General features: G+C 46.9%; 1 protein-coding gene across 6 annotated transcripts in view; it reads left to right on the plus strand.

Annotated features, from left to right (window-relative positions):
* The window catches only part of LOC106584624 (pleckstrin homology domain-containing family A member 7), a 187,065-nt gene that overhangs the window by 134,396 nt on the left and 38,935 nt on the right, over window positions 1-13,734 (plus strand). For all 6 annotated transcript variants that reach the window (XM_045706211.2, XM_045706215.2, XM_045706212.2 and 3 more), the window contains 4 exons: window positions 5,041-5,222; window positions 11,390-11,941; window positions 12,356-12,938; window positions 13,048-13,131. In XM_045706211.2, coding sequence (XP_045562167.2) covers window positions 5,041-5,222; window positions 11,390-11,941; window positions 12,356-12,938; window positions 13,048-13,131 — 1,401 coding nt within the window. The remainder of the gene's footprint in view (window positions 1-5,040; window positions 5,223-11,389; window positions 11,942-12,355; window positions 12,939-13,047; window positions 13,132-13,734) is intronic.

A 13,734-nucleotide genomic window follows, 5' to 3' on the forward strand; every position in this document is an offset into this window, starting at 1 on the left:
CCATTTAGTCTGTTCTCTCCTTCTTATATGATCTCATTGCTCATACCTCGTTATGTGTGTTGGCTAAACCTTCGTATTTCCTCTGTTTGCTCTCATATCCAACATGCCACTCATGGAGGAGGATTGACTGACTATTTGATAGATTTTTATTTCAGTGGAATAAGCTTTTTGTTCTCCTCAAATGCCTGCTGTTCTGGAATGACATGTTTGTGTTGTCTAGCTGACTCCTATGGCCCTAGTCAAGCAATAGTAGTTGTCAAGGCAACACAAACTGAATTGGGACCAGGCAACATTTTTTAAACTCAATATTCACATCCTATACAGTTCCAATCTTCATTTCCATTATGCAGACGAGTAGAAACTATTCAACATGGTGGATTCCGGAACATATTTGAACGAGTCATGTATTCATTCTAAGTGTTTATTGGAGGTAAATGTATTTCTATGTGAGAGTTTGCATTTTTGTTCTCAGTTTAGAGACCAGGGCTACGTACCAATGGCACCTTAGTCCCTACATAGTCCACTACTTTTGATAGGGCTCTGGTCAAAAGTAGTGCACTATGTAGGGAATAGGGTCCCATTTGGGACGTGCCCCCAGGCTGATCTGGAATATAATGGATTTAAATAGAAGGGACAAAAAAAGGCCAGCTTGTCTGAGAGGCTGGGGAGAGGAAGAAGAGGACTGCTGCTATTGTTAGCCTTCCTGTCTGGGACTACAGGCTATTTTTGAGGAGGAGGAGGAGGGAGAGAGGGAGAGAGACTTGCCCAGGGTGAGCAGTGGAGGTGTGACGGTCACACGGTGCACTGAATGTCCCACTCAGCATTCTTGTTACAGTGAAGAGGCTGTGGTTAGGGCTGTTATTGGAGACCAGGCTCTGTGTAGTTCCGTGTCTGCACATTCTTATATTGGTCTGAAAAGACAGAGCAGTTATTGGAAAGTTACAGGGTAGCAGATGGTATAGAAAGATTGTGTGTCAGTGTTTTAAATATTCTTGTGGAGACCAGAAGTCCCCACAAGAATAGTAAACAAACAACAATTTGATCAACTGGGGACATTTTGTTGGTCCCCATGAGGTCAAATGCTATTTCTACGGGGTTTATGGTTAAGGTTAGATTTAGTGTTAGGTTTAGAATTACGTTAAGGGTTAGGGTTAGGAGCTAGTGTTAGTTTTAGGGTTAAAGTAAGAGTATGAGTTAGGTTTAGGGAAAATACGATTTTGAATAGGACTGAATTGTGTGTCCCCAGAAGGTTAGCTGTACAAGACAGTGTGTGTGAGGGTGTGAGCGAGCATGTGCTGTACATCCACCTATGAACAACAGGGCAGCTATTGAACTAGTTAAGTAACAGCTAGCAGCTTGTCCAGCTATTGAACTAGTTAAGTAACAGCTAGCAGCTTGTCCAGAGAACTGAAGAGGCTACTTTAAGCTAGCAATATGCGGATGGTGAGTGAGGGGGGATTAGACAGCTGGTTAACACTGTGTGGCCTGACCAGTAGCTACGTTAGCTCTTCTGCTGCTATACTGTACGGAGTAGGGGCAAGTTGCCTCTAGACGCTGATCTCAGGTCAGTTTTGCATTTCCCCCACAAATGGTTAGGAGAGGGGAAATGTACACTATAGGCCGCACCCAGACTAGGCCGGGCCAAGCCAGGGAGCAGATTTAAGACCTCCCAAGGTGGTAGAGGCAGCCTTCTGGCTTGACCTTCCAGAACCACTGCCTGGGGCCAAGAGCCTTAGTATTACACTGTCAACCTGCAGGAGTGAGTGTGAATATATGTGTGTATGCTGTTGTAAGTGTTGTCACACCACTAACAACACCCTCAACTCGAAAAGCCCTGTTTGTATCAAACATCGAGTAAGACAAAATCCACGTTAATAAGATACTAACACTCAAATGAAGAAATGGCACCCAAATTCCATTCCACCTCTGCCTCCTTTTACAGAGACACTTCCCACTTCCTCTCCACAAAGTTAATTAAACAGCATACATTTTGAATGAATGAAACAAAGAGGGAAAGAAATTTGTGTTCAATTACTGTTCATTACAAAGCATTTGTATGGGCTGCCGTCTGGCCATCGTTTTCCTTGCTTTGTCTAGTTCCAAATCACACCAGGGCCCTTATCAAAAGAAGTGCAGTAATTGGGAATAGGGTGCCATTTAAGACCTTGTATAGACCCTCAAACTCAACTCTGGACCTCCAAGACAGTTTCATTGTTCCCCTCTAATCAGAAGCTGACTTAGACCTGGGACACCAGGTGTGTTCAATGAATTATCAGGTAGAACAGTGAGGGAGGAGTAGGAGTAGACCAATCTAGTGTGGGGGGAGTAGACCAGTCTAGTGTGGGGGGAGTAGACCAGTCTAGTGTGGGGGGAGTAGACCAGTCTAGTGTGGGGGGAGTAGACCAGTCTAGTGTGGGGGGAGTAGACCGGTCTAGTGTGGGGGGAGTAGACCGGTCTAGTGTGGGGGGAGTAGACCGGTCTAGTGTGGGGGGAGTAGACCGGTCTAGTGTGGGGGGAGTAGACCGGTCTAGTGTGGGGGGAGTAGACCGGTCTAGTGTGGGGGGAGTAGACCGGTCTAGTGTGGGGGGAGTAGACCGGTCTAGTGTGGGGGGAGTAGACCGGTCTAGTGTGGGGGGAGTAGACCGGTCTAGTGTGGGGGGAGTAGACCCGTCTTAGTGTGGGGGGAGTAGACCCGTCTAGTGTGGGAGGAGTAGACCCGTCCAGTGAGGGGGGAGTCTCACTAAGACTGGTCTCATCCCCCCTCACCAGACTGGTCTACTTCCCCCTCACTAAGACTGGTCTAATCCCCCCCACACTAGACGGGTCTACTCCCCCCACACTAGACGTGTCTACTCCCCCCACACTAAGACTGGTCTAATCCCCCCTCACTAAGACTGGTCTACTTCCCCCTCACTAAGACTGGTCTACTTCCCCCTCACTAAGACTGGTCTACTTCCCCCTCACTAAGACTGGTCTACTTCCCCCTCACTAAGACTGGTCTACTTCCCCCTCACTAAGACTGGTCTACTTCCCCCTCACTAAGACTGGTCTACTTCCCCCTCACTAAGACTGGTCTACTTCCCCCCTCACTAAGACTGGTCTACTTCCCCCCTCACTAAGACTGGTCCACATCCCCCCTCACTAAGACTGGTCTACTTCCCCCCTCACTAAGACTGGTCTACATCCCCCCTCACTAAGACTGGTCTACATCCCCCCTCACTAAGACTGGTCTACATCCCCCCTCACTAAGACTGGTCTACATCGCCCCTCACTAATACTGGTCTACATCCCCCCTCACTAAGACTGGTCTACATCCCCCCTCACTAAGACTGGTCTACATCCCCCCTCACTAAGACTGGTCTACATCCCCCCTCACTAAGACTGGTCTACATCCCCCCCTCACTAAGACTGGTCTACATCCCCCCCTCACTAAGACTGGTCTACATCCCCCCTCACTAACACTGGTCTACATCCCCCCTCACTAACACTGGTCTACATCCCCCCTCACTAACACTGGTCTACATCCCCCCTCACTAACACTGGTCTACATCCCCCCTCACTAACACTGGTCTACATCCCCCCTCACTAACACTGGTCTACATCCCCCTCCTCACTAAGACTGGTCTACATCCCCCCTCACTAAGACTGGTCTACATCCCCCCCTCACTAAGACTGGTCTACATCCCCCCTCACTAAGACTGGTCTACATCCCCCCTCACTAAGACTGGTCTACATCCCCCCTCACTAAGACTGGTCTACATCCCCCCCTCACTAAGACTGGTCTACATCCCCCCTCACTAAGACTGGTCTACATCCCCCCTCACTAAGACTGGTCTACATCCCCCCTCACTAAGACTGGTCTACATCCCCCCTCACTAAGACTGGTCTACATCCCCCCTCACTAAGACTGGTCTACATCCCCCCTCACTAAGACTGGTCTACATCCCCCCTCACTAAGACTGGTCTACATCCCCCCTCACTAAGACTGGTCTACATCCCCCCTCACTAAGACTGGTCTACATCCCCCCTCACTAAGACTGGTCTAATCCCCCCTCACTACACGGGTCTACTCCCCCCTCACTAAGACTGGTCTACTTCCCCTCATGTATTTAAAAGGAACAGACTGGTGTAAGTAATATGGTAGAAACTCCCTTCCAACCATGCTTGCGCCAATCCAATGCTAGTAAATACATGAGGGGGAGTGAACAAGTGCACACTTCTGGGTGAAGGCTTAGAGAATTGGAACTCAGCCATAGGGATTTGGACTGATTGGAGTCCTGATTCGCCATCCTACTTGCACACACTCCCTGTCATGGATTTTAAACACATTGGATTGGTGGAAACGTTGACTGTAGGGGGTTTCCACCATTGTTAAATCCATGATGGGATGTCTTCAAGTGCACAATTTCTGAAATGTGTGGAGAATCAGAACAAGCCATAAAGACCAGCATAAGACATGTATGTATAAACAGAAGTACAAACAATTCAGCAGAATTTTGGAATGGCCATGTCACAATGGCTCTGTCTAGGCTTACTTCTTGTTGATTGGCTTACATTGTCCTTTGTTGTGGGTTGGATTGGACCTTGACATTATTTTGTTATGTCACTCATGCTGCTCTGTGTCCATTGGTCAGTCTGGATGTCTCTCTCTCTCTCCATTCTCAGTTGTCTGGCCTCTTTTGTCTCTGTGTCTATTGGCTGGTCCTTACAGTATCTCAGTTTCTTTATTGGCCAACACGGATATGTCTGTGTTTGTATTGGCTGATGCTGACGTCTCTCTTTCTCTCTATTGGCTGACTTGAACGTGTTTGTGTCTCCATGGGCAGACATTGGTTAATGTCCCTGTCTCTTTTAATTGTTCAACACTTCTTTATCCATCTCTACCAGGGTTGGGGTCATTTCAGTTCTCAATTCAGTTCATGAATTGAAAAAATAGTAGGCAAAACTCAACTGACCCCAACCCTGCTATCTACCCCTTTGGCCTGATCCCACGTCCATCACTCTTCCTTACTCTGACCCTCCCTCTCTCCTCTCCCATAGGCCAGCCACACGGGCATGCGCTCCTACATTTACAACCGGAGCTCTGTGATTGGCTCGCAGGCGGAGCACAGCGGCATGCGGACCTACTTCTTCAGCGCCGACACACAAGAAGACGTGAACGGCTGGGTGAAGGCCATGAACCAGGCGGCGCTGATGCAGAACCACACCGCCAGCCTCAAGAGGTAGTTGTAGTGTAAAGTTGCTCTGGCCTAGATCCTGGGTCAGTTTAGCATTTTCCCCACCAATGGTTAAGGTTAAGATCTGGGGAGGGGAAGCTGATCTGTTCCCTGTAGCTCAGTTGGTAGAGCATGGTGTTTGCAACGCCAGGGTTGTGGGTTCGATTCCCACGGGGGGCCAGCACAGGAAAAAAAATGTATGAAATGTATGCATTCACTACTGTAAGTCGCTCTGGATAAGAGCGTCTGCTAAATGACTAAAATGTAAAATGTACCTAGGGGAAAGTTCACCATGGAGCCAAGAGGTACGCTGCCTGGGAATTTGCACTTTTGTGAGTGAGTGAGTGAGTGAGTGAGTGAGTGAGTGAGTGAGTGAGTGAGTGAGTGAGTGAGTGAGTGAGTGAGTGAGTGAGTGAGTGAGTGAGTGAGTGAGTGAGTGACGGGTGCGTGCGTGGCAATTCTGAACTCCGTGTGTCTCTGAATATGTCTGTCTGGGGAAAGAGAGACACATTTGTTTGCCAGTCTGTCAGTCTCATTGATTGTGAGTGTCAATGTGTGTGTATGCCTTTGCAGCAGAGAGTGCATTCACCATGCTCACAGATTGCATTGGTACACAAACAAACACCCACACAGAGCCCAAGAGATTGCAGCTCTGTCTCTCTGCTGGGAGAGAGAGAGAGAGAGAGCCAGACAGACAGACAGCCTGCAAATTGAGACTCTTGCATGTTGAATTCTGCAAAAATATCCTCTGTGTACAACGTAAAACACCAAATAATGCATTCAGAGCAGAATTAGGCCGATACCTGCTAATTTTCAAAATCCAGAAAAGAGACGTTAAATTCTACAACCACCTAAAAGGAAGCAATTTCCAAACCTTCCATAACAAAGCCATCACCTACAAAGAGATGCACCTGGAGAAGAGTCCCCTAAGCAAGCTGGTCCACAAACAGAGCCCCAGGACAGTAATTAGACCCAACCAAATCATGAGAAAACAAAAATATAATTACTTGACACATTGGAAAGAATTCTAGTCTAGGGTATCTCGGTCTAGTCTAGCTAGGGTATCTCGGTCTAGTCTAGTCTAGGGTATCTCGGTCTAGTCTAGTCTAGGTATCTCGTCTAGTCTAGGGTATCTCGGTCTAGTCTAGTCTAGGGTATCTCGGTCTAGTCTAGTCTAGGGTATCTCGGTCTGGTCTAGTCTAGTCTAGGGTATCTCGGTCTAGTCTAGTCTAGGGTATCTCGGTCTAGTCTAGTCTAGGGTATCTCGGTCTGGTCTAGTCTAGTCTAGGGTATCTCGGTCTAGTCTAGTCTAGGGTATCTCGGTCTAGTCTAGTCTAGGGTATCTCGGTCTAGTCTAGTCTAGGGTATCTCGGTCTAGTCTAGTCTAGGGTATCTCGGTCTAGTCTAGTCTAGGGTATCTCGGTCTAGTCTAGTCTAGGGTATCTCGGTCTAGTCTAGTCTAGGGTATCTCGGTCTAGTCTAGGGTATCTCGGTCTAGTCTAGGGTATCTCGGTCTAGTCTAGGGTATCTCGGTCTGGTCTAGGGTATCTCGGTCTGGTCTAGTCTAGTCTAGGGTATCTCGGTCTGGTCTAGTCTAGGGTATCTCGGTCTAGTCTAGTCTAGGGTATCTCGGTCTAGTCTAGTCTAGGGTATCTCGGTCTAGTCTAGTGTATCTCGGTCTAGTCTAGCTAGGGTATCTCGGTCTAGTCTAGCTAGGGTATCTCGGTCTAGTCTAGTCTAGGGTATCTCGGTCTAGTCTAGTCTAGGGTATCTCGGTCTAGTCTAGTCTAGGGTATCTCGGTCTAGTCTAGTCTAGGGTATCTCGGTCTAGTCTAGTCTAGGGTATCTCGGTCTAGTCTAGTCTAGGGTATCTCGGTCTAGTCTAGTCTAGGGTATCTCGGTCTAGTCTAGTCTAGGGTATCTCGGTCTAGTCTAGTCTAGGGTATCTCGGTCTAGTCTAGTGTATCTCGGTCTAGTCTAGTCTAGGGTATCTCGGTCTAGTCTAGTCTAGGGTATCTCGGTCTAGTCTAGGGTATCTCGGTCTAGTCTAGGGTATCTCGGTCTGGTCTAGGGTATCTCGGTCTGGTCTAGTCTAGTCTAGGGTATCTCGGTCTGGTCTAGTCTAGTCTAGGGTATCTCGGTCTAGTCTAGTCTAGGGTATCTCGGTCTAGTCTAGTCTAGGGTATCTCGGTCTAGTCTAGCTAGGGTATCTCGGTCTAGTCTAGTCTAGGGTATCTCGGTCTAGTCTAGTCTAGGGTATCTCGGTCTAGTCTAGTCTAGGGTATCTCGGTCTAGTCTAGTCTAGGGTATCTCGGTCTAGTCTAGTCTAGGGTATCTCGGTCTAGTCTAGTCTAGGGTATCTCGGTCTAGTCTAGTCTAGGGTATCTCGGTCTAGTCTAGTCTAGGGTATCTCGGTCTAGTCTAGTCTAGGGTATCTCGGTCTAGTCTAGTCTAGGGTATCTCGGTCTAGTCTAGTCTAGGGTATCTCGGTCTAGTCTAGTCTAGGGTATCTCGGTCTAGTCTAGTCTAGGGTATCTCGGTCTAGTCTAGTCTAGGGTATCTCGGTCTAGTCTAGTCTAGGGTATCTCGGTCTAGTCTAGTCTAGGGTATCTCGGTCTAGTCTAGTCTAGGGTATCTCGGTCTAGTCTAGTCTAGGCTAGGGTATCTCGGTCTAGTCTAGGGTATCATGTTAACTGGATGTGGGCTCACACAGAATTAATGCAAATACATTATATTACATTTTGCAGTACTGTACATACTGATGGTATGTTTGTAAGCGTGTGAAGTAGATATATACTATAGTATTTGTAATGAACATTGTGTATATTGTTAACATCAGGCTGTCGTTGTATTTTATTATATTTTGTATTTAACCTGATTTATAGTGGTGAAACGGTCCAGTGAAACGGTCCAGTGTCCACACAAATATTTTTGATGAGCCATCCCGGAGCGCTGTATTTGATGAGCCATCCCGGAGCGCTGTATTTGATGAGCCATCCCGGAGCGCTGTATTTGATGAGCCATCCCGGAGCGGTGTATTTGATGAGCCATCCCGGAGCGCTGTATTTGATGAGCCATCCCGGAGCGCTGTATTTGATGAGCCATCCCGGAGCGCTGTATTTGATGAGCCATCCCGGAGCGCTGTATTTGATTCATGAGAAGCTCATATCTATTATTCATGTGTCAGTGGAGGGAAATGATTGTGTCTATCAGCGCAAATATGACTGCTCATTCCCCGCCAGTCCTTTAGCCACGCTGAGCTGTTTGCTTTAACACAAGTGGCTGTCAGTTTAACTAGCGTGAGAGACCCAGGCTAGGCCACACTAATATGCTAATGCTAAGTAGCCCAGTTTTTTTCCCGCTCTAGATGGGGGGGATTTGCCTGGTTTTCCCTGTAGCTGGGAGGCTAGGGCCCAAATCCTACTTTGATGGGCCCTTCATTCATGTCAATCAGGGCTAAATGCTATGCTAATGTTAACACTGCACTTGGTTGTCATTGGAGATATGAAGTAATCAAATAATGATTCTCTAGTAAACTACTGAATTAGTTTTTTGGGGGACAAAACGTACCAATATCGATATATCTGCCGATATACTGTTTTACGGCGGGGAAATGAAAAAGTGTAATCATGATTTGCAATCCAAAAGAGCAATTGTCCAATAACTATGCTTCAGTTGTTGATTTCATACATTGTGACTATAATGACACATCATGAGAATGGCAGCAAGTGTTCAGATCAGCATGAGATTGCCTTTTTTCATCTTATTTATTGAATATCGGTTATTGGTGGAATTATCGTCTGCAGTAAAAGGTAGAGGTCGACGGATTATGATTTTTCAACGCTGATACCGATTATTGGAGGACCCAAAAAAAAAGCCGATACCGATTAATCGGCCGGGTTTTTTTTACACTTTTTTATTTGTAATAATGACAATTACAACAATACTGAATTAACACTTATTTTAACTTAATGTAATACATCAATAAAATCAATTTAGCCTCAAATAAATAATGAAACATGTTCAATTTGGTTTAAATAATGCAAAACAAAGTGTTGGAGAAGAAAGTAAAAGTGCAATATGTGCCATGTAAGAAAGCTAACGTTTAAGTTCCTTGCACAGAACATGAGAACATATGAAAGCTGGTGGTTCCTTTTAACATGAGTCTTCAATATTCCCAGGTAAGACGTTTTGGGTTGTAGTTATTATAGGAATTATAGGACTATTTCTCTCTATACGATTTGTATTTCATATACTTTTGACTATTGGATGTTCTTATAGGCACTTTAGTATTGCCAGTGTAACAGTATAGCTTCCGTCCCTCTCCTCGCATCTACCTGGGCTCGAACCAGGAACACATCGACAACAGCCACCCTCGAAGCAGCGTTACCATGTAGAGAAAGGGGAACAACTACACTAAGTCTCAGAGCGAGTGACGTTTGAAACACTATTAGCGCGCACCCGCTAACTAGCTAGCCATTTCACATCAGTTACACCAGCCTAATCTCTCACATCAACTCCCAGCCTAATCTTGGGAGTTGATAGGATTGAAGTCATAAACAGCGCAATGCTTGAAGCATTGCGAAGAGCTGCTGGCAAAACGCACGAAAGTGCGGTTTGAATGAATGCTTACGAGCCTGCTGCTGCCTACCACCGCTCAGACTGCTCTATCAAGTATCAAATCATAGACTTAATTATAATTTAATAAACACACAGAAATACGAGCCTTAGGTCATTAATATGGTCAAATCCAGAAACTATCATCTCGAAAACAAAACGTTTATTCTTTCAGTGAAATACGGAACCGTTCCGTATTTTATCTAACGGGTGGCAACCCTAAGTCTAAATATTCCTGTTACATTGCACAACCTTCAATGTTATGTCATAATTACGTAATTCTGGCAAATTAGTTCGCAACGAGCCAGGCGGCCCAAACTGTTGCATATACCCTGACTCTGCGTGCAATGAACGCAAGAGAAGTGACACAATTTCACCTGGTTAATATTGCCTGCTAACCTGGATTTCTTTTAGCTAAATATGCAGGTTTAAAAATATATACTTCTGTGTGTTGATTTTAAGAAAGGCATTGATGTTTATGGTTAGGTACAGTTGTGCAACGATTGTGCTTTTTTCGCAAATGCGCTTTTGTTAAATCATCCCCCGTTTGGCGAAGTTGGCCGTCTTTGTTAGGAAGAAATAGTCTTCACAGTTCACAACGAGCCAGGCGGCCCAAACTGCTGCATATACCCTGACTCTGTTGCAAGAGAAGTGACACATTTTCCCTAGTTAAAAGAAATTCATGTTAGCATGCAATATTAACTAAATATGCAGGTTTAAAAATATATACTTGTGTATTGATTTTAAGAAAGACATTGATGTTTATGGTTAGGTACACATTGGAGCAATGACAGTCCTTTTTCGCAAATGCACACCGCATCGATTATATGCAACGCAGGACAGGCTAGATAACTACACATGGTTGATGATATTACTAGTTTAACTAGTGATTATGATTGATTGATTGTTTTTTTATAAGATAAGTTTAATGCTAGCTAGCAACTTACCTTGACTTCTTACTGCATTCGTGTAACAGGCAGGCTCCTCGTGGAGTGCAATGTAAAGCAGGTGGTTAGAGCGTTGGACTAGTTAACTGTAAGGTTGTAAGATTTAATCCCTGAGCTTACATGGTAAAAATCTCTCGTTTTGCCCCAGCACATGGCAGTTAACCCACCTTACCTAGGCCGTCATTGAAAATAAGATTGTGTTCTTAACTGACTTGCCTAGTTAAGTAAAGGTGTAAAAAAAAAATGGCAAATCGGTGTCCAAAAATACCGATTACCGATTGTTATGAAAACTTGAAATCGGCCCTAATTAATCGGCCATTCCGATTAATTGGTCGACCTCTAGTGAAAGGCCAATATTGGTGAACCGATATATCAGTCTGGTTCTAAACAGAACTCCTGTGAGAGGTTAGAGGTATGAAACATGTGGAGATAGAATCATTGTTCTTACTAGGGTTGCACAATTCTCCTCCAAACAAGAGTTTTGGGAAAGTTACTGGAATTGTGCAACCCTAGTTACACTGTCCTGATACAATGGCAATGTCTAATAATTGTGTTGTTGCTATGAGTCGAGAGCCAAACCAAAACTTTGTTCTCTTGTTCTCTTCCTAGACCTTCGGAAACATCGGAGATATCGGAAATGCCCAGCGTGTCGGAGCGCCAGGCAGTACCCCAAACCAACCACGTCAACAACTACACCGAGACCGTCCCCCTTCCCCCAGTTGATCTCCATAACGATGGGGTGGTCCTCCAACCGGCTGACATCCACCGAGAAACCGAGCAGCACTGTAACTTCTGGAACGACACCCCCAATCCCATTGCTTCAGAAATTGTCCTTGGTGGTGGGAACGTGGAAATTGAAATGGATGCCGTCCCTCCTAGCAGTCTCTCTCCCGTTCCGCCGTACTCAGCCTCCTCAACTACATCTGCGCCCCCCTCCAGGGCGCCAATGTGCGCCCCGTCGTGCACTGCCTCAACCCTACCCCCCGGGGCCTGTTTGAGGAACGGGACACCCACCCTGGAGCCCAATGGGATGGGGACGGGGACGTACCAGAGGGCCACCCTGCCCCCCCAGGTGATGGATACTCACAGGCAGGTGCAGAGGAGGAGTGCCCTGGAGCAGGTGGAACACTGGGTCAAGGTGCAGAGGGTCGAGCACAAAGGGTAAAGGTCACGTCACACCACCACTCGTATGAGTGTTTATCACTGGCCTACCCTACACAGCACACTCACAAATGTTGTGGTGCATTCAAGCAAATACTTTCATACATACACGCACGCACACACACACACACACATACACCACGAGCATGCACGCAAAATCATACTACTAGATAAGTGTTCAGTGTTTAGGTTTGGTTGATTTATGTACGTCATGGACATAAAGGTTATGGGGTTTATACTGCCAGAACCAACATCTCCCTCTAGTGGGGCTCTGGGAGTAATGCAAGCATGTGTCAGTCAAAGCTTCATAACACTTATTTTCACTACAGTACTAAAATGTAGATCAGCAACATGATGACACAAAGTTCACCATCTTGCCTTTGTCTGACCTCTGACCTGTTCTCCCTCCTATAGTCCACCCTCTAGAGGGAGCACCCTGCCCCGCCACACCCCTCCGACTCAGCCCACGTTCATCGGCCTGGAGGCCTACCAGACACTACCAAAGACCCCACGCCACAGCCCCCCCACGGCTGCACGCCACGGGGAGTACAAATACGCCCAGGACCGCCTTAGCCACTTCCGCCTCGGACCCCTGAACTCCCAGGGTACCGGTGCCAGGGACGGGGGTGGCATCGGTGGGCCTGGCACCGTGTGGCAGCTGTATGAGTGGCAGCAGCGCCACCAGTTCCGCCACGGCAGCCCCACCGCCCCCCTTTACACACCTGCCCCGGACTACCCCATCGGGCACCGGCCGCCCTACACGGTCCCCCCCTCAGCCCCACGGCCCTGCTCTGAGGTGCCCCGCTGTGTGTCAGTGCCCCCTGATCCCTCTGACATCCCTCCACTGGGACCCCCACGGGGCTCCAGGGCCCTGTCCCCCCCGCGGAGGCCGCATACGCCTGCTGACCGGGTGGTGGTAATGCCCCTGGGAGAGAGGCCCGCGCTGGATGTGCCTGTGGCTGGGTCCCCCCGGAGAGCCAAGTCTCAGCTGCTCAACGTAAGAGTTTGTGTAATGACAGTTTTGTCATTTTTCTGACAGTATTATGCAGGTGTAATAGACTGTTTAACTGGGTGTGTGTGTGTGTGTGTGTGTGTGTGTTCACCAGGCTGCCACCATCGACAGACGGTCCATCCCTCCTTCCGGTTACATCACACACACGGTCAGCGCGCCCAGCCTTCACGGGAAGACGGTACGGCCTCACACACCCAGTCACAACCCAAACATGTTGTTAGATAATAACATGAAGTCAGGGATCGAGTGTTTCTTGAATAACGTGGACACCTTGCCATCGGGTTAACTTACTTACAGTACTTCTTTACTAGGACAGCTATGGGACGTGAACCAGCAACATTCTACTTCATACAGATTTCAGATGTAGATACAGATATTTCAATGGCTGCTGTGTCGGTATCAATAGTTCCAAGGCAATACACTTGGAAAGTGGACTGCGTCCTTATCGGAAAAATTTAAACACAGCCGGAGACACTTTGTTATTTTTTAAGACGTGTTATTGACACAAAATTGTTACTGTAGCTAGCAAAAGAGTGTAGGAGCGGTGGCTAACTTACTGTTAATAACTTTAGCTAGCTAACTTGGCTAACTGTGGGGTGAAACAACTTAGCTAGTTAGTTAGCTATATCTCTTTGCTAGCAAACATAACACTGCCTGCAAAACTGGTAAGGTGTCTCCACTACAATTTTCTTTACTTTTGTGAGGTCTCCAGTAAGATTGCAAAGTTGGAATGTAATTAGGGTTGTGGCGATTATGGAATTTGGGGTAGTAATTAATTGCC

The sequence above is a fragment of the Salmo salar genome, chromosome 23 (genome assembly GCF_965601325.2).
Source record: "Salmo salar chromosome 23, fSalSal1, whole genome shotgun sequence".
NCBI lineage: Eukaryota > Metazoa > Chordata > Actinopteri > Salmoniformes > Salmonidae > Salmo > Salmo salar.